The sequence below is a fragment of the Schistocerca cancellata genome, chromosome 4 (genome assembly GCF_023864275.1).
Source record: "Schistocerca cancellata isolate TAMUIC-IGC-003103 chromosome 4, iqSchCanc2.1, whole genome shotgun sequence".
Classification (NCBI taxonomy): Eukaryota; Metazoa; Arthropoda; class Insecta; order Orthoptera; family Acrididae; genus Schistocerca; species Schistocerca cancellata.
The window spans coordinates 422,853,172-422,880,001 of NC_064629.1; the positions used below are offsets into that span (position 1 = coordinate 422,853,172).

Genomic DNA, 26,830 nt, shown 5'->3' on the forward strand with positions numbered 1-26,830 from the left:
CTCTTCAGGAACCATATGTTTGTCTGGTGTCTCAACACGTACCCCTCTATTGTGGTTGCACCTACGGTACTGGGTATTGTAACACTGAGACACACAAGCCTCCTCTTCAGTGACAAGGTCCATGGTTCATCAGGTGTGGGGTTTGGGGGTTAGGTGCTTAATATATTACATCTTTTCTGTGGAAGAATGAAACTGTTAGTTATATTGGGTAAGTTAAATCACAGTTGTGTTGGCTTATGTAAATGTGCAAATCTTTGCAAGTGTACTATGACCTTTTCTGAGGCTGAAAATTTCTGTAGGAATCAAAATATATTCTACAAACAGTAGTCTTGTGGAACTCTGTTCACTCTAATCATCCACTATATCAAAAAAGCCGTATATAGCAGTGCCAGCTAATGCTGTATTGGTTGACTTCCAAAAGGTACTTCATAGAGTTCCTTACTACCACTTACAAGAGGAAATTGTGAGATTTTAATTATCACTCTGATCAAATCAAGCTGCTACCATAAAACTTGGCGATCATGTAAGTCATCCTTTGCATATTCACCCTTTGATGTGACACATTTTTCCCAACAATGGATGACTTTGTGATGAGCTTGGTTGTAGAAAACTGCAGTTTGGCTGTGCAGAAAATGCTCCACCTCAAAATCCCCTCATTGTTGTTCTAGAAATGCCTGCCACCCAACAGTTTCTTCATCCAAGGAAAGGGGAAACATTCATTGTATGCCATGTCAGAAGAATATGGGTAGGGCGAGGGGAAATGGGCATTAGGCAAAATTTGGTAGTCCAAAGAAAATATGTGTGACTGTCCTGTGTGGAATAAGCTGGGCATTATTGTGAAACAAAAACACCACCTTGGCTAGGTCCTCACCACACTTTGCCTTGACAGCCTCCCATAACATCATCAAGTGATTTCGGTAGTATTCTCTTGTGACATTTGCTCCTTACAAGCAAAATCAGTACTGCACCAGTGGAGCCCAAAAAACACTCTCAATGAGAATTGGGTCTTTATCTTTTTTAGCAGTGGTGAATCCACATTTCCACTGCTTGCTCTGCTCCTTTGTCTCCAGGTCATGTTGATACACACTGTACTTGTCCATGGCAATTAGGTGGCTAAAGAGGTTCTCTGGATTGCCTTGACATAGCTACAATATTTCCATTGCTGCCTCAGTTCAGTGGGCTTTTTGAATGTGTTAGAGCAGTCACAAAATTCAGAGGACTATGTCAAGTTCAAAATGACAATCATTAAATATCTGGGAGTAACTGTTCAAAGAAATTTAAAGTGGAGTGCTTGAAAGAAAGGCAGATATTAAACTGTATTTCATCAGGAAAATCCTAAGAAAACATAATTCACTCGAGACGAATATAGCTTACAAAACCCCCATTCAGCTGACTCTTTGATTGCTACCCCATCAGTCATGGACCCTTACAAGGCAGGATTAATAAAACAGATAGGGAATATGCACAGAAGAGCAGCACATTCCACTACAATTTTGCTTAACAAAGCGTCACAGAGGTGCTCATCCTACTCCAGTGACAGATGTTACAAAAAGACATACTGGTAATCCTTTTTGAAAAGGATCCGTTGCTACTCACAGTTAAGAAGACATGTTGAGTTGCAGACAGGCACAACAAAAGATTGTTACACATGGACCTTTCAGTGAAACCCTACATCAGAAAGGGAAAGAAAAACACATACTCATTCACACAAGCAAGCATACCACACTTACACATGACCGCACCTCCAGCTGGAGTGGCCAGAGACAGCAGCAGGTGTGTGTGTGTGTGTGTGTGTGTGTGTGTGTGTGTGTGTGTTTTCCTTTTTCTTGCCAGAGAAGGCTTTGGCCAGAAGCGCAATGTGTAACAGTCTTTTCATTGTGTCTACTTGCAACTCAGTGTCTCATCTTTATGGTGGGTGGCAATCTATCCTTTTCAGAATATTGTTGATTTTCCAAGCTGGACTTTGCATTGTGAGATATTGGAAAATTTTCGAAATTGTATGTTTCAAGAATATTCAAGCACATGTAACTTCTCAAATATATCTAACAAACTGGTGCTAATAAAATCATAAAAATTCAAACTCATGTGGATGCGTACTGAAAGTAATTCTTCCTGCACGTCATTTATGAATGGAACAGGAAAACGTTTGGGAGAGGAGGGGGAAGGAGATAATTGTGGTACATGAGATGTCCTTTGCCAACACTCCATTAGGTGATTTATATAGTATGCATGCAGATTTAAAAGTAAAGGATTACATTAGTATGATGAAATATCAAGCACCATTCATTAGTGATATACTAAGTTGGCTGTGTAATATGTATTGCAGATGCAATAAATTTCCAAACAAGTTAAAGCACTCAATAATAAAACAGTATTATAACAATGGAAAAAAGATAATATAGACAGTTTCAAGGCAATTTTTTATGGCCAGGTTTTCAAAGGTTTTGGGGAAGACTGTGTGTAAAAAAGGAACAACACATCCCATTCTACATAATGTGCTGTTAGACTTACAAATGAATGTGTCCCAGAAACTGCAATTGATTCTGTATTTTTTTCCATACTTGAAGTTGTAAATGATGAGTTAAGGACAGTTGGTACCTGTTTTGCTGTTTTGCTTTAATAAAAACATTTGCTCTTAATTTTCTTGTATGTGTGAAAATTCTGGAACTCGAGCAGCTCATCAATTGTTCCTTTTGTGCCTAACAAATAGGCAGCAGAACATTGTCCTCCAGTGTCAACAAACAGGGAAGAAATTTTAATTTGACCAAGGTATTGTGTACTGTGTGTGCCACAGGGTTTTGTTTTAAGACCAATGTTATTCTCTTGATATATTTCAGTGATCTTCAAATAAACATGAAAGAGTGTTAAAAAAATTCTGTTTGCAGGTGGCATGAGTGCCATTGTGAATAATGTGAATATAATTTAAATGGTATAGCAGCTAGGGTTTTCTGTAGTGTCAGCTTGTGGCATACAGAGCACAAATTGTTACTTAACTCTAACAAAAAACTATGTGTCATATAGCTTCTGACAAAAAGCCAATTTTTAATATCACTGGATGATCAAGTAATTCATGACGTTGAACATTGTAAATTGTACGGACTGAAGATGGATGAGCAGCAGCTCAGAATTCTAATGCTACAGTTCTTGCATATTTTCTCATTCATAGGATTTATAGTTAATAACATGAACCCATTCAAAATGGACTGAAGTACTCACTCAGTGAATAATAGGGGGAAAATTGATGTATCCTTGGACAACACTTCCATAACCATTCTACAGAAAAGGGTGAACTATTTTGGAGATTCCATGGGTTCCATGCCCAGTACTACGTATATCTCGAGATTCAAGCCTAAGTTGAAAGGCTTTCTTGTAGGACACTACTTCTCCTATGTTATGCAGTTGTCACTCAGAATAGTTGAGAGCCTTTCCCTGTAATGTGTTACTTATTAATATATACTATCATTGTTATCTTGAGTTTGTAGTTTTTTTTTTTCATAATTTTCTGTCTCTGCTGTCAGATACATTGCATGTGTAATTTTTTCACATGGTCCGGTGAAAAATAAAGTAAAATAGGCAAATGGGTTTGGTTTCATGTCAGCTTCTAGTAAAAGTGAAACCAAGCATATATACATAGGATGGCAACACAAATGTTAAAAATCTCATCTGATAGATACTCAAAGAAAGGTGCCTAAAATCACACGAAAGCCTTTTTGAATGACATCTTCAACTTTTATAGTCCTGTCTTCCTCAGTTGCATGTAAAATGAAAAACATTGCTTTAAAACAAGCGTTCAGTGCATAGTGTTGTGGAATGGGGAAAAAAAAAACGCAAATTGGCGTTCATAAGAAGAAGAACAACACCAAAAATGCAACAGGAGCGTAATATGTAGGAAATAGTCCACGCAACCTGCCACTGATGATGCCTTGCAGAAAATAAAGGCGAAACGCGCATGGCACTAAAATTGTGTTTTATTCAGTTGCTGTCAGACGGTCCATAAGTAAAAATTATTAATATACCTTTTTGAATGATTTCATGGGCAATGGGATGATTACATGTTACCAATTGTATTTCGTTACTATGTTCGTAGTAATCACCTCTGTAAGCTCTTGGCATCTAGTGATAGTTTGCTACACCAATTGTTTGTTTTGTGAAATATATCTTTTAATTGCCATGAAATGTGTGTTTTGACCTTCAGGGTTCATGAGAAGTGTACATACCATCAAATAGCGTTGATTTTATGGCCAGAGGGAAGTATGCTTACCACCAAAGTAATTTTCCCACGAGGACCAAAAACTATACTTATCACAAAGTAAATATTTCTTTTTGTGGACTGCATGAACCATAAATACCACAAAATTAATTGTTTTACTTCACTCATGGGAATATATCTTTCCACCTCTAGACGTGCCTGACATCTTGTGGTAGTACACTATACTAGGATAATGAAAACTGCTACAACAATCAGCTTCCACTTATCGTGAAATCACTATTGTTGTCACATTTGAATTCAGAACACATTTCTTTGTTTCTACAGTGTATACTATTGTGACTTGTTGTGCATTGATACACTGATGGGAACATGCAGAAATGGTCAAATTCTCAAATCCAGCACATAGCAAGTCGGCTTCTACAAATGTTTAGCGTTAGTGAGGGAATTTCAAAACTTGTGTAATGGCTACCCATAATAGCTCACAGAAAGGCAGTGGGAATAATACTTCTCACGATAGTGTATGGTCCTAAATCACAAAAATAAAATTATAAAAATGAAATGTAGTCATTTGATCACAATTCTGATATGATACAAAAAAAAAAATTAGCTTCACTGAGTCACTACAAAAAATGTGCCCATGAAATGGTTTGACAGTTCAAGAACCAATTTTGAAAACAGAATCTGTAAACATAAATTAGCTTCCTTCATAACACTCCTGTAGAGACCATGAAGGTAAAACTAGATGAATAAAACCCCATATACAAACATAAAAAAATAATGTGTCCATGCATAAATGGAAAGGCAAGGAGCATAAAATAGGAAACATTAAAAATTATCTCTGTAATGCACTTTCTTTATGATCTGCAGTGAAAGGATGTAGATGCATATTATATGTGTTTAATGTCTTCTCTTTGGAATGTCTGGATACAAATATAAATTACCATTTTCTTAACCTTTTATTTAGTTAACTATTTGTAACATTCTGTTTCAAATGTGTGTAAAATTGTGTTCTATCTTTCCAGACCCTTCTATGGATACCACACAAAAGAGAGCCAGTATTTAAAAATTTACTTCTATAACCCAAATATAATCAGAAAAGCTGTAGAACTACTCCAGGTATGGCGGCTTCCAGTATGAATAATATTAAGCAGCTGTTGAAATGATAGTTAAAAATGCATAATAGATAGTTAAGAAATGCTTATTAATGAAACAGCTAAAAAAAGTAAAGTATTCAGTGTTACTGATGCCATACTAACAGTTTCTTAAAATACTGCTGAAATGTAGAACATTTTAGATGATAATTGTTTTAAGATTATAATTATTTTTGTTATATGTATTTTTTATATAACGGTTAGTTGGTTGAGTTGGGGGAGGGAACCAAACAGTGAGGTCATTGGTCGCATTGGATTAGGGAAGAATGGAAAAAGAAGTCGGCAGTGCCCTTTAGAAGGAACTATCCATGCATTTGCCTGAAGCAATTTAGGGAAATCATGGAAAACCTAAATTAGGATGCCAAGACACGGGTTTGAACTATCATCCTCCCGAATGCGAGTCCAGTGTGCTATCCACTGTGCCACCTTGCTCAGTTCTGCATAACGTAATACTTGTAATTGGCAATATCTTCCAAAATTGCAAACGTTCAACTTTCTTTAGATTATTTCTATTCCTAGATACTTGCACTATCACTGGTCCTTTAAGAGCGTCTATGGACTATCATTATGGTGGCGGTGTCAACACAGCTTGACCTAATATCCTAATTGTTCTAGCATATGTGTCGGTCGACTCGGTTCACATGTCATCTGCATGTGATATGATACTGAAAAATCTTACAACAGAATATGAATAGTTAAATGGGTTTAACCACTGATAAATGGTTGAGTTATTGAATAGTGAATGGACGTAAATAAGAACTGGTACATGAAAGCTCAGCTTCCATTCTTATATCTTTCTTTAGAGTGCACAAGCATAAAAGCATGTGTGCATACACACAAAAGCTCATTGTCCGGTGGTGCAGTGTGACTGAAGTGAGGGGGTTGTGTTGAGTGGAGGAGATGAAATACATGAGGAGGAAGAAATGAGGAGGAATGAGCAAACTAGGAGAAGACTGGATGCTGTCAAGGGAAGAAGATATTAGCAGAGTGCTAGGAGAGATCTCATTGTGACTGCTACAGCATTGTTGTGTGTTGCTAGTGATGAAATTGTCGTGGGGAAGTGGGCTAGAAGATACAGTAGAGGGAGGGAAACCCTGTTAGAGCAGTGGTATTGATGAAGATTCATAAATTTGTAGATCTGTGAATTGTGCTAAAGTTAGGTGGCCAGAATTAAATAGCTAGAAGGTGATTGAACAAAGGATGTGTCGGAGGGACTCGTGTACACAACTGAGAACTGCTGCTGCTGCTGCTGCTGCTACTGCTGCTAGAAGATGGGGGAGATCCAGATCATAAAGACTGTTAAAGAGCCATTGTTTTTGATGGTGTTCAGCCCAGCAGCATGCTCTCTTGTGGGGTGATGAACTTAGCCCTTGGTCACAATTAGGAAGTGTTCCTCCATCATGCTGGATAACTGGTTTCTGATCATGCCCACATTACCATCTTATCAAGAGTATTTGGAAACCCCTATGTAATATAGAATTGATGACTAGGTGTCATGACAGGTGAACCAGCCAATGTTCCATCTAGTGGTCTTGATGTCAAAGGGGCATTTAATGCCTTCCTACCTGCTTTCTGTCCACCAGTAAACTGCAAACAGTGAAGTAGCACTGATATTGGAAAATTGTCTGCTGCTGATCATTGCTGCAGCTCCACTGTAATATAAAATTTTTAATGAGCTTGTATTCTTACAAGCCAGAATTGATTGCAGCTACATTATTACAAACTGTTCCATTGCCTCCATTAGTAACAAGTGACCCATTTCTTAAACTACATTGGAATTCATGCGCCCATTTTGGAAGTATTTCTGATTTTCAGCCAAATACAGCAACCTGCAACAGTTCATTAACATGACAATATTTGTGCATTAGTTGAGTGTCAATCTCAACTTCACAAAGATTAATTTCATCATACCATTGTGAATCAGAACTTTATTTGTTTTAATTAATCCTCATTTGTTTCCCATTATCACTCCAGTCCTCTTTAAAATATTATTATGCAATTATTATATTTACACATTTGAATGATGAGTCTCCTCCCACCTTAAATAGTGCAAATAGTGTGCTCCCTGCTGCCGTTGGATAAGCAGCTGCAGCAGCAAGTCGTATACTCCTAGCTCACTCATTTGTTACATAGTTTAATTCTTAATTTCTTTGCGTGTTTTTGGTACTTGCATTGTTTAATTCATAAATTTTGGGCGTATTATAGTATTTGAGAGTTGTAGCATCGCATTTTAGTACCTGAATAGTGTAAAATCGCGTAGTCTCCTTCCGCCGCCGAGCAGTGTGTCAGCAGTGCGCAAGTAGCAGCATTACTGCATTTACTAGGCAATCTTGTATTTTAATAACCGTTTAAATTTTGTGTCGATTTGTTTGCGCGCTCTGTAGATTAGTTCAGACGTTCTTTGCACAACAGTTTTTAGCATGGATAGGGACTGCAACTGCTGTGTTCGGATGCAGGCTGAGTTGGCATCCCTTCGCTCCCAGCTTCAGGCAGTGTTGACTTCGGTCACACAGCTTGAGGCTGTTGCCAATGGGCATCACTGTGGGGGCCCAGATGGCGGTTTGTTGGGGACGGCCAGCTCGTCCCACGCATCCCCCGATCGGACTAAGACTGTGGTAGAGTGTGAGGTAGTCTCAAGGTGTGGCAGGGGGCGAAAGACATTCCGTAGGGCTGAATGGAAGGCCTCTCCAGTTTGTCTGGCGAACTGGTTTCAGGCTCTGTCTCAGGCTGATACTGATCTTCGGCTTGACATGGCTGCTTGTCCTGTTCCAGAGGTTGCCCCTCAGTCTGCAAGATCCGGACGGTCGTAGAGGGTGGGCTTACTGGTAGTTGGGAGCTCCAACGTCAGGCACGTAATGGGGGCCCCTTAGGGATATGGCAGCAAGAGAGGGGAAGAAAACCAATGTGCACTCCGTGTGCATACCGAGGGGAGTCATTCCAGATGTGGAAAGGGTCCTTCCAGATGCCATGAAGGGTACAGGGTGCACCCATCTGCAGGTGGTCGCTCATGTCAGCACCAATGATGTGTGTCACTATGGATCAGAGGAAATCCTCTCTGGCTTCCGGCGGCTATCTGATTTGGTGAAGACTGCCAGTCTCGCTAGCGGGATGAAAGCAGAGCTCACCATCTGCAGCATCGTCGACAGGACTGACTGCGGACCTTTGGTACAGAGCCGAGTGGAGGGTCTGAATCAGAGGCTGAGACGGTTCTGCGACCATGTGGGCTGCAGATTCCTCGACTTGCACCATAGGGTGGTGGGGTTTTGGGTTCCACTGGATAGGTCAGGAGTCCACTACACGCAACAAGTGGCTACACGGGTAGCAGGGGTTGTGTGGCGTGGGCTGGCCGGTTTTCTTAGGTTAGATGGCCTTGGGCAAGTACAGAAAGGGCAACAGCCTCAACGGGTGTGGGGCAAAGTCAGGACATGCGGGGACCAAGCAGCAATCGGTATTGTAATTGTAAACTGTCGAAGTTGCGTTGGTAAAGTACCGGAACTTCAAGCCCTGATAGAAAGCACCGAAGCTGAAATCGTTATAGGTACAGAAAGCTGGCTGAAGCCAGAGATAAATTCTGCCGAAATCTTTACAAAAGTACAGACACTGTTTAGAAAGGATAGATTGCATGCAACCGGTGGTGGAGTGTTCGTCGCTGTTAGTAGTAGTTTATCCTGTAGTGAAGTAGAAGTGGATAGTTCCTGTGAATTATTATGGGTGGAGGTTACACTCAACAACCAAGCTAGGTTAATAATTGGCTCCTTTTACCGACCTCCCAACTCAGCAGCATTAGTGGCAGAACAACTGAAGAAAATTTGGAATACATTTCACATAAATTTTCTCAGCATGTTATAGTCTTAGGTGGAGATTTCAATTTACCAGATATAGACTGGGACACTCAGATGTTTAGGACGGGTGGTAGGGACAGAGCATCGAGTGACATTATACTGAGTGCACTATTCGAAAATTACCTCGAGCAATTAAACAGAGAACCGACTCGTGGAGAAACATCTTGGACCTACTGATAACAAACAGACCCGAACTTTTCGACTCTGTATGTGCAGAACAGGGAATCAGTGATCATAAGGCCGTTGCAGCATCCCTGAATATGGAAGTTAATAGAAATATAAAAAAAGGGAGGAAGGTTTATCTGTTTAGCAAGAGTAATAGAAGGCAGATTTCAGACTATCTAACAGATCAAAACGAAAATTTCTGTTCTGACACTGACAATGTTGAGTGTTTATGGAAAAAGTTCAAGGCAATCATAAAATGCGTTTCAGACAGGTACGTGCCGAGTAAAACTGTGAGGGACGGGAAAAACCCAACGTGGTAAAACAACAAAGTTAGGAAACTACTGCGAAAGCAAAGAGAGCTTCACTCCAAGTTTAAACGCAGCCAAAACCTCTCAGACAAACAGAAGCTAAACGATGTCAAAGTTAGCGTAAGGAGGGCTGTGCGTGAAGCGTTCAGTGAATTCGAAAGTAAAATTCTATGTACCGACTTGACAGAAAATCCTAGGTAGTTCTGGTCTTACGTTAAATCAGTAAGAGGCTCGAAACAGCATATCCAGACACTCCGGGATGATAAAGGCATTGAAACAGAGGATGACACGCGTAAAGCTGAAATACTAAACACCTTTTTCCAAAGCTGTTTCACAGAGGAAGACCGCACTGCAGTTCCTTCTCTAAATCCTCGCACAAACGAAAAATGTCTGACATCGAAATAAGTGTCCAAGGAATAGAAAAGCAACTGAAATCACTCAACAGAGGAAAGTCCACTGGACCTGACGGGATACCAATTCGATTCTACACAGAGTACGCAAAAGAACTTGCCGCCCTTCTAACAGCCGTGTACCGCAAGTCTCTAGAGGAACGGAAGGTTCCAAATGATTGGAAAAGAGCACAGGTAGTCCCAGTCTTCAAGAAGGGTCGTCGAGCAGATGCACAAAACTATAGACCTATATCTCTGACGTCGATCTGTTGTAGAATTTTAGAACATGTTTTTTGATCTAGTATCATGTCGTTTTTGGAAACCCAGAATCTACTATGTAGGAATCAACATGGATTCCGGAAACAGCGATCATGTGAGACCCAACTTGCTTTATTTTTTCATGAGACCCAGAAAATATTAGATACAGGCTCCCAGGTAGATGCTATTTTTCTTTACTTCCGGAAGGCATTCGATACAGTTCCGCACTGTTGCCTGATAAACAAAGTAAGAGCCTACGGAATATCAGACCAGCTGTGTGGCTGGATTGAAGAGTTTTTGGCAAACAGAACACAGCATGTTGTTATCAATGGCGAGACGTCTACAGACGTTAAAGTAACCTCTGGCGTGCCACAGGGGAGTGTTATGGGACCATTGCTTTTCACAATATATATAAATGACCTAGTAGATAGTGTCGGAAGTTCCATGTGGCTTTTCGCAGATGATGCTGTAGTATACGGAGAAGTTGCATTAGAAAATTGTAGTGAAATGCAGGAAGATCTGCAGCGGATAGGCACTTGGTGCAGGGCGTGGCAACTGACCCTTAACATAGACAAATGTAATGTATTGCGAATACATAGAAAGAAGGATCCTTTATTGTATGATTATATGATATCGGAACAAACACTGGTAGCAGTTACTTCTGTAAAATATCTGGGAGTATGCGTGCGGAACGATTTGAAGTGGAATGATCATATAAAATTAATTGCTGGTAAGGCGGGTACCAGGTTGAGATTCATTGGGAGAGTCCTTAGAAAATGTAGTCCATCAACAAAAGAGGTGGCTTACAAAACACTCGTTCGACCTATACTTGAGTATTGCTCATCAGTGTGGGATCCGTACCAGATTGGGTTGACGGAGGAGATAGAGAAGATCCAAAGAAGAGCGGCGCGTTTCGTCACAGGGTTATTTGGTAACCGTGATAGTGTTATGGAGATGTTTAACAAACTCAAGTGGCAGACTCTGCAAGAGAGGCGCTCTGCATCGCGGTGTAGTTTGCTCACCAGGTTTCGAGAGGGTGCGTTTCTGGATGAGGTATCGAATATATTGCTTCCCCCTACTTATACCTCCCGAGGAGATCACGAATGTAAAATTAGAGAGATTAGAGCGCACGCGGAGGCTTTCAGACAGTCGTTCTTCCCGCGAACCATACGCGACTGGAACAGGAAAGGGAGGTAATGACAGTGGCACATAAAGTGCCCTCCGCCACACACCGTTGGGTGGCTTGTGGAGTATAAATGTAGATGTAGATGTAGATGTAGAAAACTGGGTACTGCCAAAAATATTCCACAAGAAATACATGGCAGTATGAATAATGGTGGCCCTAAGTTTAACGTGTAACCATGTGTTCAGTGAATGATTGCTTGCAACTATTACCATGGAGTTATATTTTCTAATAGGCCTATTTGAGTCTTTCTGGTGACGCTGAAAACTGTTCTGGGTTCTACAGTCATATTTCTTCATAGGCTTCTACACACCCCATACTCATTGAACTTTCCTCACATAAATTATGAGAAACCCAAGTGATTTCTAATGAATTTGTCATTAATGTCACAGAATTATGAGAAACCCAAGTGATATCCAATGAATTTGTCATTAATATCACAGTACACATTGTGTCAGTGCTGTTTGATTCACCAATTGTCTGAGCTGACACACTATGAGATGCTGTTCATAAAACCAGCTGCAAATCTTTTTTATTATGTGTTAATTATTTCTGTCCCAAATTTCTTATAAGTTGACAACAGTCAGGGAGTGGTGTTCTGACACCATGCCCATCCATATCGCATCCACATGGTGTGACATGGCACAGAATGACATCACAGCTGGTTGACATTGCGTGGTCTTCAGGGCCTGATCAAAGAGTTTAGTTTAGTTTATATTTGCTAACTTAAATTCATTTCTCCACTTTGCTTTGCATGTTTTTAAACCATCTTAATAATGGTAAGGCGATAGTGATTGACAGTAAGGACTATGACTTACATTATCAAAGAGCTGGTGAACAGTAGAGTGCTATGTAGAAAGTAGTGCTGACTGATTTCTCAATCTTTCATTGTTCTTCAGAGCACTTCATGTTCTGCACGTGAACTTCTTTTCTACACTCTGAAGAAGAATGAATACTGAAATACTAGCAAACAAACACTGATAACTATAAATGTACATCTGCCATTGGTTATGTCACATTTAGTGTGGATAGTGGTGTATTCTGTTTGTCATTATTCATTATTACAAACTTCCAGCATGCTGGAGTAGCATGGATCAGCATTTTCTGTTAATCAGTAGAATGAAAAACCTTTCAAAGTAGCACATTTTTACTTTTTATTCATTTGATGACTAGTTTCTGGGCTGAGACCCATTTTCAAATCATTCTACAGGACAGAAAACCGAATTTACACTCATGCATAATACAGTTAATACCAAATTCATAAGCATATGCCAAAAATACTGAACACTTCGTTTTAAGCTTACGTAACAAAATTGAAAATGGCACTTTTTGAAGATGTCACAAATGTGAAATGAACATTTACAGTGCATGTAGATAACTGGCAGTTTACTCTTTCTACTGTCATAAGGAAACCTTGGGAAGGGGGTACCCCATACTGATATAGAAAACATTTTTATTTATTAAAATGTTCTCCGACCATCAAGAATACAGCAATTCATACAGTAACCATACAAGTCCACAATAAAATTAATACTTTTTTAAAATCTTTACCAAAAAGAGTCAAATACTTAAAATCCCTGACCAGTAATACACAGCAGCACCACATACAGTGCATATTACAAAATTGTAAGCCATTTAGACCTGTAAAAATTATTAAATGTGAAACTGTGCAGAAAACAATAGGAAAACTTGTTAAAATTTTACCAAAAGGCGTCAAATATTTAAAATTACTGACAAGTAATACACAGCAGTCCCACAAACAGTATGTATTGCAAAATTGCATGCCATGTTGGCATGTAAAAATCATTAAACATGAAACTGTGCAAGTCAACAATAAAATTATTATTTGTAAATCCTGTACCAAAAACAGTCAACTGTTTAAAGCCACTGAACAGTAAAACACAACAGCAGCAGCACTTACAGTGTGTGTTACAAAGTTGTATACCATGTAGGCACATAAAAATCATTAATATGAACTGCAACTTTAGTATTAAAAGAAAAAGCTTGTAACTGGTCAGAAGTGATGAAGATGTTTAATCTCCTGTTGTTTTTGTTTTCTTTTAATACTAATGTTGCTGTTCATATTAATGAATTTTACATGCATACATGGCATATAACTTTGTAATACATGCTGTAGGTGGTGCTGTTCAGTGGTTGACTGTTTTTGGTAAAGGATTTAAAAAGTAATAATTTTATTGTTGATTTGTATGGTTTCACATTTAATGTTTTTTTATGTGCCAACATGGGTTCAATTTTATAATATGTGGCATGGCTGTGTACTACTGGTCAGATATTTGAAGTATTTGACTCTTTTTGGTAAAGATTTTAAAAAAAGTATTAATTTTATTGTGAGCTTGTACAGTTACTGTGTGAATTACTGTGTTCTTGATGGTTGGAGAACATTTTAATAAATAAAAAGAACGCCCTCTTCTCAAGGTTTCGTTTCGAGAGCGGAAGGAGTAAACTGCCAGTTTACTGTATGCACTGCAAATGTTCATTACACATTTGTTACATCTTCAAAAAGTGCCATTTTCGACTTTGTTATGTACGTTTAAAACGATATGTTCTGTATCTTTGGCATATGCTTAAGAATTTGGTAATAACTGTGTTATGCATGAGTATAAATTTGGTTTTCTGTTCTGTAGGATGTTTTGAAAGTGGGTCTTGGCCTGAAACTAGTCATCAAATGAATAAAAAGTGGAAATTTGCATCTTGGACTGGCTTTTTGTTCTACTGATTATTCATTATTATCTGTCTTTCTTTTGTTTACTTTATTATGTATTCCATAGGTTACTTTTCTAAATCTTTAGGCCTGTCTCCCTCCATGGCTTTCTATTCCTTTCAACTTTTGACTTCCCCTTCCCCCTTTACACCATAGTCCAATACACAGAACTACTCTTACATTCGTTGTTCCTGGAGCTCTGCTTATGTTAAAATTATTGCACCTAACTTCACCTCCTTTTTAACCTTCTGTATGATCTTGTGGCAATTTCTCACCTCCAGCATTCTTTGTCTTCCCAACATTGCCATCCTAGACCAGTAATCATTCCAGTCATATAGCAGCATCACATCCAGGTGTTTAAGCTTCATGTTCTGATGAAGAAAAAATAAATTTTTTTGCCCGTGACCATGAATTTAACACATCATCTTAATGTTAGTAGTCTTACTTCTTAATCATTGTTTAATCATGTGTTTATATTTTATCGTATAGTAAAACTGTAAACTGTAGCTACAGCATTATTCTTTCTCTCTCATTCCTTTTTAACACCATATGACTTAGTCAATGGATTTTTTTATTTTTTTATTTTATTTTATTTATTTATTTATTTTTTTTTCTCTGCTGTTTAGTCACAGTTTTATCATACACAAAATTGATATGTGTCCGAAACTATTTTAGTCTTTTTCCCACAGAATGGAGCTGTCCTTAATAAAATTTTCCAACCACATGAGGCACATATTCCATTCATCCTGCAGTTTATGATTGATTACAAACTGCATGGAATGAGTTTTGTATCTGTGTCACAGGTGAAATTCAGAAGAGACTCATCACTGGATGGTAAGATACTACAGGAGTTGTTTCTTATACTCTAAGTGAACTGAGTGATATTCAGTCACATTTTATAAAATGACTAATGCTATCTGCTCTTGTTTAAAGAGAAAAATAGCAAAGCATTACTGACTTTTAATACTGAAATCTGGGTGCCTGTACAAATGACATATGAAGCTAATGTTAATTATGTCAATTTTATACATTACATAAATCCCCTTTCAGTTGTTTATTATTTGATAGTGAAATGTACAAATATAGTTTCAATCCTTCAAAAGGAAGCAGAAATCTTAAGTATATATTGTTGATACTGACACATTGAAAAAAGATTGTTTGGTACTTGTTTCTCCTCACACTTTGTATTCATCACAACTCAATTTTGAGCATGCTTAATTCACTTTATCCCTTGATTTGTATTCTATCACAGTGCCTTGTCTTTGAATCCATTGTTCTTAATTTATTACAAAACATTAAAATTAATTCTAGTAATTTATTTCCCATATAAAGTAACTGTTTTATTATGTGTTACAAGTATGTCTGAGTTTCTGTGTATAACTGTAAATGTAGATCTTTTCTTTATAATATTATTAGTCATCTTTGACCTGCAAATGTATTAACATCAATATAATTCCATGCAGCATACTTTTATTCTAAGTAGTAACAGTTTCTTACCAGAGTTGTAGCAACTGTACACATGCAGTGCATTATGTTGTACAATCTGGAAATTTTATTTATGTTCCATAATTAATAACAACTCATTTGCTTTGTGACCAATGTTTTATTATTGTTTACTCTTTTGCTTGCAGTACCTGTACGAGAAGAGGATTGGTTACAAGAAAATATCAAGAAGCTAAGTACATGCAGAATTGAAGGAGATATACAAGGCTGTCACATCATTGCTCCCAGTCAGAGTGCAGGTAAATGTAGTCCCCAGATTTTATGCCGCACTTCAGTACCACCAATTATTGTGTTCTGGTATACAAGTGTTGTAATTATTGTAACATTGCACCAACACAATGTTAGAATTCCCACCAACCAACCTTTAATTCGCTTCCACATAAAGGTAATTACAGATGAAAGACATTGTAATAAGAACAAGCACACAAAATCATGGGTTACATAATGGTGCAGCTTATCAGTAAAGTGTTCCTTAGTTACAACACATTAAAGTGGCTGAGGGTCCTGTGTGCTGACTCATATGCCACTGTTTGCACATAGTACAGTGCTTCCTCTGCCATCTGTGCAGAATGAGGTGGCCTTTTTAGGCCAGCTGTGCAGGTTCACACTGTGTAATTATGCATGCTCACTGTATAGGGTTGCAGCACTCACTCCACCTTGCTGGAAAACTATTCACCGTGGAGATGTCTTCATCGGAAGGGGATGACTGCTGGAGCAGGTGTCATGCCGCCACAGGAGAATACGGCCCGAAATGGTGTAGCTGTGGACAGGCACAGCGCCCACCCCTGCGAGATACCATTGATAGCGGTGCTGTGTCTGTGTCCACATTCAGGCAGGCACTCGGCAATGGAGGCAGTAGAGAAGGCAAAAGTAGCAGTGTCAATAGGGGCTGCAGAGACAGTGTCAGACTGGTGCTAACTAGTCTGTCCAGCAGTGGCAGCACCCAGAGCAAATACAGTGCAGGAGCTGAAGAGGGTGTGCACCATGCCACAGGCATCTGAATGGAGGACAGAGGCAGCCATGGGTGCAGCGGGGTCTCCAGCATGTGGTCAGTCACACGTGGGCGGAGTTGGTGACAGTGCCAGGACACCAAGCCATCAGAGGTGCACATGACACAGAGGTGGTGACCTTTGCAATAATGGACAACCACCAGTATCCACTTAGGGTGCAAGCCAAACCCACGGGTCCAGGTGGCAGAGTTTGGATGGAACTGCTGCAAGTCATTCACCAGCTGCTGGCCGGGCATTGGTCTGAGCAAATGGTGCTGTACAGGGCTGGCAGCAGCGAAGCAGCTTCACCAGACTACAGTCATGTAGAAGAAAACATGAAATTCTGTGAGTGTGAACACAGTAGCAAGGGCTTCATTTTCTGTCTGGGAGTAGCGCTGTTCCACCTAATTCGGGGTTTTCGAAGCGGTTGCAATAGGGTGTTCAGAACCGTCCTCATGTTTGTGTGCAGGCATGGCTCCAAAGCCATACTGGGAGTCATCTGTGGCCGAACCAGATGTTGGCCTTGTTGTAAGGTAACTAAGCAAGATGCTGAGTGTAATTTTTATTTCAACAGGTCAAAATTACGCTTGCAGGTGGGGGGACCAGTGAAAAGTAACACCCTTATGCAAGAGAGCATGGAGGTACTGAGCCACTGAGCCCATATCAGGAAGAAATTTATGGTAATAGGCAACCTTTCCAATAAAAGCCTGCAACTCTTTGACATTGGTAGGGTGCAGCAAAGTCACAATGGCATCAACATGCAGACCTAAAGACTTGATGTCAATATGCAAAACTTTGAAACTCAGTTAGACAATAGATTCCTGCAAAAATTGCGATTTGTCCAAGTTACATTTCATCTTGCAGCTTATGAACAAGGCACAAAGGTTCTGTAACTATTTAAGTGTAGAGGAACCGGAGACCGCAGTATCATCCGGGTGGTGATACGCCGTGACACGGATGCCACGAGTTGCTCCAAAACTCATTAAAAACTAGCAGGGGCACTAGCTGTGCTGAATGGCAGGTGCTGGCATTGATATAACCTGAATGGGGTTTTTACAACTAGGCCACATGTGGAATCATTATCCAGATGCAGTTATAAGTAGGCTTCTGACAAGTCTGTTTTGGAAAAATACTGGCCCCTGGAAAGGCATTTAAGACTTTATCTGTATGGGAGTAAGGGATAGGTATCAATAATACAATAAATAATGCTGGTGACTCCTGTATAATGGAATGCTAAAGTGATGGCCTGAGAAATTTACAGACCAATGTCCTTGACATCCGTTTTGTGCAGAATTCTTGAGTGTATTTCAAATATAATAAGTTTCTGTGAAGACAAAATCTTTTATCCACAAATCAACATGGATTTATAAATCACCACTGGTGTGCAAAATTCAGTTCGCCTCTTTTTCACACAAAATCCTATGAAACATGGATGAAGGGCAACAGGTAGATTACTTATTCGTAGATTTCTGGAAAGTATTGGACACAATGCCACTCTATAGGCTGCTTATAAAAGACCGAGCATATGGAATAGGTTCTCAGATAAGTGAGTGGCTCAGTGACTTTTCAAGTAATAGAACCCAGTACATTGTCATGGATGATGAATGTTCATCGGAGACAAAGGTATTGTCAGATGTGTCCCAGGAAAGTGTGAAGGACTTCTGCTGTTCTCTGCATCCATAAACAATCTGACATACAACTTAAAGTGTCAGCTTCACCGAAGAGTCAAGCAGTATATTGCTCCCTCCTATGTATATCTCACGAAGAGACCATGAGGATAAAATCAGAGAGATTAGAGCCCACACAGAAGCATACCAACAATCCTTCTTTCCACGAACAATACGAGACTGGAATAGAAGGGAGAACCGATAGAGGTACTCAAATGGCTCTGAGCACTATGGGACTTAACATCTATGGTCATCAGTCGATAGAGGTCCTCAAGGTACCCTCCGCCACACACCGTCAGGTGGCTTGCGGATAATGGATGTAGATGTAGACTTTAGAAGGATAGGCTATCTGTTTGATAGGATTTGTGTTTGTTGTGATTAGTGGCAACTTGCTCTAAATGTAGTGAAATGTAAGTTAATACAGATGAGTGAGAAAAATAATCCTGCAATGTCTGAATACAGTATTAGTGGTGTACTGCCTGACACAGCCACATCAGTTAAATATCCTGGCATAACTCTTCAAAGTGACTTGAAATGGAATGAGCCATAAGGTGGGTAGCAGGGAAGGCAGTGGTCGACTTCTGTTTATTGGGAGTATTCTAGGAGAGTGTAGCTCCCCTATAAAAGACATAGCATGCAGAACACTTGCACAGCCTATGCTTGAGTACTGCTCAAGTGTTTGTGTTCTCTATCAGATTAGATTGAAGGAAGGCATTAAAGTGATTCTGAGGTGTGCTGCTAGATTAGTAACTGGTGGGTTTGATCAGCACACAGGTGTCACCGAATTGCTCCATGAACTGTAATACTAATCTGTGGCATGGAGAAGATGTTCTTGTCATGAAAAACTATCAAAAAAGTTTAGAGAGCCGGCATTTCTGATAGATTGCTGAAAAATCCTACTGTCACCAACAGATCTCACCTAAAGACTGTGGAGATAAGACAAGAGAAATTAGGACTTGTACTGATACATATAGACAGTTGTTTTCCCCTCACTCCATTTGCAAGTGGAATAGAAAAGAGAATGACAAGCCAGGGTATACGATATCCTCCGCCAGGCACCATATGGTGACTTGTGTGTAGGTAAATGTAAATGTAGGGCTGTTATCTAGTATGAATCGGGAAAGTTTCCCATTTTCCTAGTGAACAAATTGTAAAATGCACACACACACACACACACACACACACACACACACACACACACACACACACACACACACACACACAGAGAGAGAGAGAGAGAGAGAGAGAGAGAGAGAGAGAGAGAGAGAGACTGAATGTCGTGAAGCACATATCATCTGCTGAGAGCAGAAAGACATTAAAGTCTTTTCAGCTTTTCTTTCGTTGCATTTTGCAGCAACCTTTTGAGAAGATGACACAAACTTAAGTCGGAGAGACAAAAGAAATACATGAATATGCTAGTACATCTGCAGAACTATAAATGGGTCAGCTGTTGATTACAAATCACCTATAAGCAAACAGACATATCATAAGCAATAAGTTTACAATGAAAACAATCAGAAAATAATATGCTCCCAGCTAAATCCACTCAGTTGAATTAGGAGAAAAGTTTGGGAGTCCCTGTTAATCAAGCAATCTAAACAGTTTGCGATTTATGGATCACCTACTTCAAACTTCAGAATCTTCCTCAACAAAAGAAAACTGTCTCATGTCCCAATTTACAAGAAAAATCTAGTAATAATACTATATGGAAAATTAAAGAGCATTCTACAGGTAAGATTGGCATAGAACATGTCCATCCTCCTTTCAACTCTTTTGCAGCTTTTAATTCCCAAGAAAATTTCTTGGCAATAAACGCCAATTGACATTTCCTTAACAGGTGAGTTCACTGCAAAAGGGTTATCAGTAGGGACAGGAAAAAAATGATTTTACATGAGACCAAATTCAGTGTTATTTTTAGCCAGCTGCGGTGCTATATTTTGCGAATATCGGCACTATATTTTCAGTATCGGTGCTATTTTTTGCCAATAGCATTGTTATTTTTTCCAAATTTGTTGCTATTTTTTTCCAATTTCTGTGTTTTTTCCCAACTCAGTGTTATTTGTTCCAATTTTGGTATTTTCTTTCCAATTTTGGTGCTTTTTACTATTTTCAGTGTTTTTGCTAATGTAACTGCTACATGGTACTTTTGATTTCATGTCGTAGTTATGTGGGAAAGGAACTGTCATTTTGAGATTATACACAAACCTCAGTCTTGCCAAAATAAGAAGTCAAAATGCAGTTCTGTCATTCAGTAACTATCAGTTAGGAATATTGGTATATTGCTGTCCCCAGATATCTAACATTTCTTATACAGGAAGATGACAAATTTCGCAATATTTTGTAAAAATTGCCAGTTTCATGATATTCTTTAAAAAATGTAGAACTCATGTTATTTCACCAAAAACTGCCAGTTTCACATTATTTCTTGTGTTGTTGTTTTCACGAAATTTTCTTGTCCCTAGTTATCCAACTATGAAGCAATGGCTTTAGAATTAGAAGGTATTAAGAAAAGAATAGGGAGCACACAAATATGCAAGAACTTAAATAACTAATCTGTTTGTACTAGATTTATTCAGTTGATTCTTGTAGACACTCAGTGATGGAAAGTGTACAATACTTGCAGCTTAGGTGACAAATGTAATACATTCATACAGACTTTTATTACATTTTATAAAAATTGATCTCTGCTATGGTACATTAAATGCAATCAGGGTGCAGTTACCTTCATGATTATAATACTGCCCACAGTTATCAGCAGTTAGAGACTAAACTCTATTTACTTCATATTCTTTCACCCGTACACATTTCATGGTGTAATATTTTGCGGATAGGTACAAAGAATATTTTCAACCCAAAGTGAGCCACCAAGGCTATCTTTGATATTAATTCACAAATTACATGTGGGCTTCTGTTTATCAAACTGGCATTGCAGTTTGCCTACCCACTTACTACTTAAGCACATTAGGAAGTAATATGGCCTTACAGGGCCCATAAAGCTCAAAGTGACCAAAAAGGGGGTAAGAAAAAAGTCAACAAAATAGAGGTTACCTAGTAACAGCAAACAGTGCAAAACACAAATCACATTATATCAGATATCATGTGCCCCTGTCAACAGAGTTTCACAAACTGCAGATTACTAGGTTGAATAAGTGGTCAATAAATGGCATACATCATGTTACAATAAACACATTGACACCAGATTAGTATGTCCAAATGAAACTAATCACCATCACATCATTAATATAAAGACATGTAACAATATAAAACATGTAAATCCTAATTAATAAGGATGATAATGGGCTTGTACCTTTGGTAGAGGAGCACAATGACACAAGCTTGAAACCTATTCACAGCAAAGCAAGGTATAACATGTCATAACCTGCAATCAGTTCCCGCTTCTAATTTCTGTGACACTCCCCACCCCACAGTTCTGTTGTTACTATCTATACTGATGACTTTTGTCTCTTCACTTTTATTAAATTTGGTGTGACTGAAGTGTAACATTACCTATTGTGTCATGAAATATTGCCTGCTATGGACACTACATGTCCAGTATGATTCATGCATGGTTCATTTATTAAATAGACCAGCGATCCATCAATCCTGGACTAAATGCCATTTGGGAAGAAGAGAAACAAAGGCGAAGAGATGAAAACAAACCATCACAAATGACTCCGCAGTCATCTCAGACTCGTCCAGAATGGTTTCCAACAGAAAGTGAAGTCTTTTACAAGGAAAAATTGAAGGAAAAATTGGCTCAATTTTTCTCTCAGGTTTGGATAGCATATATTGTTTATATTTTGTTGCATGACATTTACAGACATTTAGGAGAGAATTGTTTGAATTGAGCTTAAAATATTATGACTCTATATGTACTGAAAACATTTGTAGTGAGGTCAGAGTGCTGAGATTTTAAGATATATAACAGGCTGAATATTCAAAATTTGCATGTGTGTTTGTATGTGTATGAATGTTGAGTGACTTAGGTAGGTAGGGGAGTGGAGGAGGGAGAGAGGGGGGAGAGAGAGAGAGAGAGAGAGAGAGAGAGAGAGAGAGAGAGAGAGGGACTATCTTATGTTGAAAGTATTCAGGTAAATAACCACCTGGAGTCAACAGGTGTCATTTTTCTTGTGTTGCACTTCTAGTTTTGTAAATATGACCAATAAACTTATTCTTCCCAGCAAAATGTATATACTGACACCCTGCATTTTGGAATCTTCACATGCCCTACCCCATTGTGTGTTTTGGCGATTTACCTCACAGCTTATGCAAAGTAATCTTTAAAATAAGGTAATAATATTGACACTGAAGATTATCAGCCTTAAACAACTCCTACACTCATTCACAAAACTCCGTTTACCAATGTAACTTCTTTTCTCATATGTTGCATTTTTAATGCATGCCAGTAGCGTGTTTTTGTGAGCTGGTAAACAGTTATTTCTTGTCCATATTTTGGCTGAGAGTCAGATGATGCTCTGTACTTTCTTTTCAGCACCATGACAAGTATGAACACACAACACACAGGGAGTATCAAAATGATGATTTAAAAATTTGGGGACAAGTTACTTACACTAAAACAAGGAAAAAATGTCCTGTAAACATGGGTTCTAAAATACATACACTATGTGATCAAAAGTATGTGCACACCTGGCTGAAAATGACTTACTAGTTCATGGCACCCTCCATCGGTAATGCTGGAATTCAGTATGGGGTTGACCCACCCTTAGCGTTGATGACAGCTTCCACTCACGCAGGCATCCATTCAGTCAGGTGCTGGATGGTTTCTTGGGGAATGGCAGCCCATTCTTCATGGAGTGCTGTACTGAGGAAGGTATTACTGTCATTTGGCGTGGCCTGGCATGAAGTCGGTGTTCCAAAACATCCCAAAGGTGTTTTGTAGGATTCAGATCAGGACTCTGCACAGGCCAGTCCATTTCAGAGATGTTATTGTCATGTAACCACTCTGCCACAGGCTGTGCATTATGAACAGGTGCTCCATTGTGTTGAAAGATGCAGTCGCCATCCCGGAATAGGTCTTCAACAGTGGGAAGCAAGAAAGTGCTTAAAACATTAGTGTATTTCCATAAAGAAAAACTGCTAAACAAGAAAATCTCTTCCGCAAAAGAAATAGGGGATATGGCTAGCCTAGCTGCAAATCCTTCTTGGCAGCAACATGGTGTTCTCTCTGTGAGCTTTATTGTCAGTTGGCTTCATGCCTCATAGAGATGGCAAGAATACTGGAAGAGCCCTTAATCGCATCTGACAGCCTACAATTTATCTCCCCAGTACATCTCAGGTGTGTTCTGTAGAATCCAAATGCAACTTTACTGGGAAGTCTATGAGAATGGACAAGTTGCACCTCTAGAATCCTAAAAACGTGGTAACAGTGTTTCATCTCTGTACTTCTGGACATTAACACTGTACCTCCGCCCAATAAACCGAGCGAGGTGGCGCAGTGGTTAGCACCCTGGACTCGCATTTGGGAGGATGACGGTTCAATCCGGTGTCCGGCCATCCTGATTTAGGTTTTCCGTGATTCCCTAAATCACTCCAGGCAAATGACGGGATGGTTCCTTTGGAAGGGCATGTCCTTCCCTAATGTGATGAGATCGATGACCTTGCTGTTTGGTCTCCTCCCCCAAACAACCCAACCCAACAACAATAATATGAAGCTCTATATACCCATCCTGCTTGGTGCCTACCCATACCAAGACTCTGCAAAGTGGCTCATTCAACTTTTAGTTGAACATTTTCTGGCCTGTTATGAATTTTTGGCAGAAATTTTAAGTGAAGTGACAAGGTCCAGTCAACGCCGCTATGATGTAATAAACTGCGGTATGGGAGTACAGACTGCTCATGACGAAACTGAGGCATTGTAGGCCTGAATGCACTGGTTTTGATTAGTATTGAACACTACAAGTACATTTGCCTGTACATGTAGCACATTACCAGACGTGGGGAAATCTTGATGGCTATTTACAGTGATTGTTCAGATTTTCACTTCCCACTTTTCCCAGTTACATATCACTTTTGGGCACTAGTGTATGTCTATGGATTTCACTAGAGCAATTAACTTAAGATTAATGAAGCTAACACACTGAAGGTGAAATAGAACAATTTTCTCTCTTGATTAGCTTGTTTTTGAGTAAGAATGTTTGAAATTGATTTTATTCTGTAACAACTGTTGATAACAGAAATTAGGTACTACCAGGTGGCTATAATTAAACTTTCCCTATTTAACAGGTTATAACACAGAAACTGATTACTATATGAGTATCAAACTTGGTAGCATTAATGTCTAGAGTAAGGAGTGCATGATTTCCATGTGTCACAGTACCACCATCCAGCTCCAACTGTGGCCACCAGGTACCGTGATCAGTCATCATGATTCATAGTCTCACACACTTGACTAGGGGCAGTGCACTTGTTGACGTGTCAACATGATTTTGGACAAAAGTAGCAGGGTATTATTGGTGAAGCTGTATTATTAAAACAACAGTAATGCTGCAGCTGCACTTCGAGACCGTCGTTGGCTGAAAGGACTACGGAAGGGTTCTCTGTCTCCACCTGCTGTGCAGAGCATGATGATGAAGTTCGAATCAACTGGAGAACTGGGCATCACTCCGGGAAGAGGCCGACGACTGGTTGCACCACAGGTAGTTGATGAAACCACTGTTGCTATGGAAGACAGCACTGCACGCAATTCCCAATTATCAGGCAGTGCGCATGCTGTGTCTTGACAGTTGAATATCCCGTAGTCCACTGTATGGAAGGTGCTTTGAACCATTCTCAAATGGTATCGATACAAGATCCTTATCGTACAGCAGCTTGCATCACAGGATGCACAACAATATGTTGACTTCACTCTCCACTTTCTTACAAGTATTGAAGTTGATGAGGGCTGTCCCTGGACCATCCTATGGACAGACGAAGCTCATTTTTCCTCTGTCGGGTAAGGTGAACACACAGGATTGCCGAGTGTAGTGATCTTCACCTCCAGTCACTGTGCATGAAGTTCATCTGCATGGTGAATGTGTCACCATATGGTGTGGCTTCACAGCTACGTTCATTCTTTTTTGAACAGGTTGGCACTCAAGGACCAAAGACGTGCAGTGTGACTGTCCAGTGTTACTGTGATATGTTTCGCCAGCATGTAATACCCACCCTACAGGAGAGAGACGCATTGAACTTAACAGTTTTCGTGCAAGATGGGTCTCCACTGGACATCGCTTGTGAAGTTCACCTTCTTCTCCTAAACACATTTGGTAATGATAGAATTATCAGCCAATCGTTTCCAAATGCTTGCGCGGCATGATCGCCTGATCTGACTCCGTGTGATTTCTAGTTTTGGGGCTGCCTGAAGAACAGGGTTTATCAGGGGAATATTCACACATGTGCTGACCTAAAAATCAAGAGGGGTAGCCAGCATACCTATGGACATGCTTTGTTCTACTGTGCAGAGGGCAACCCTGTGCTTTCAGACTCTTCTGGACACTGATGGGCACCATATGAGCCCCTTTTGTAGCAGTAATGGTACCAGTATGTAATGGTATGATGTACCACAGCAGCACATTAAAAGTGTTTAAATTGAATTGATTCTGCATTATTTCTCTTCCCCATGTCCATGATATTAATGCTTCCAAGTTTGGTATGTGTATGGTTATTAGTTTCCGTGTTATAACGTGTTAAATAGGGAAAGTTTAATTATAACCACCCAGTACATTGGAAATGTGCATAATAAGTTTATGAGTAATAATGCCCCTAAAAATTATCTCGTTTCATTCGAACTAACTTTCTTCGAGCTTATAGCCTGCATAGCATTCTTGTGGGATCACCTTATGGTTGCAGATAAATTTCCTACACTCCATACAAATACTTTCAGAAACGACTTCCTAACACTTAAATCAATACTCGATGTTAACAAATTTCTCTTCTTCAGAAACGCTTTCCTTGCCGTTGCCAGTCTACATTTTATATCCTCCTCAAGGGGAAACTACAGCCGTAATTTTTCCCGAGGGCATGCAGCTTTACTGTATGATTAAATGATGATGGCGTCCTCTTGGGTAAAATATTCCGGAGGTAAAATAGTCCCCCATTCGGATCTCCGGTTGGGGACTACTCAGGAGGATGTCGTTATCAGGAGAAAGAAAACTGGCGTTCTACGGATCGGAGCATGGAATGTCAGATCCCTTAATCGAGCAGGTAGGTTAGAAAATTTAAAAATGGAAGTGGATAGGTTAAAGTTAGATGTAGTGGGAATTAGTGAAGTTCGGTGGCAGGAGGAACAAGACTTTTGGTCAGGTGAATACAGGGTTATAAATACAAAATCAAATAGGGGTAATGCAGGAGTAGGTTTAATAATGAATTAAAGAATAGGAGTGCGGGTAGCTACTACAAACAGCATAGTGAACGCATTATTGTGATCAAGATAGACACGAAACAC

At 39.5% G+C, this 26,830-nt stretch overlaps 1 protein-coding gene across 1 annotated transcript in view; it reads left to right on the forward strand.

Moving 5' to 3' along the window:
- Window positions 1–26,830, forward strand: part of LOC126184527 (DNA polymerase zeta catalytic subunit) — a 227,703-nt gene that overhangs the window by 17,902 nt on the left and 182,971 nt on the right. Inside the window, exons 4-7 of the mRNA XM_049926929.1 lie at window positions 5,233–5,326; window positions 14,918–15,062; window positions 15,860–15,970; window positions 21,973–22,160. Coding sequence (XP_049782886.1) covers window positions 5,233–5,326; window positions 14,918–15,062; window positions 15,860–15,970; window positions 21,973–22,160 — 538 coding nt within the window. The remainder of the gene's footprint in view (window positions 1–5,232; window positions 5,327–14,917; window positions 15,063–15,859; window positions 15,971–21,972; window positions 22,161–26,830) is intronic.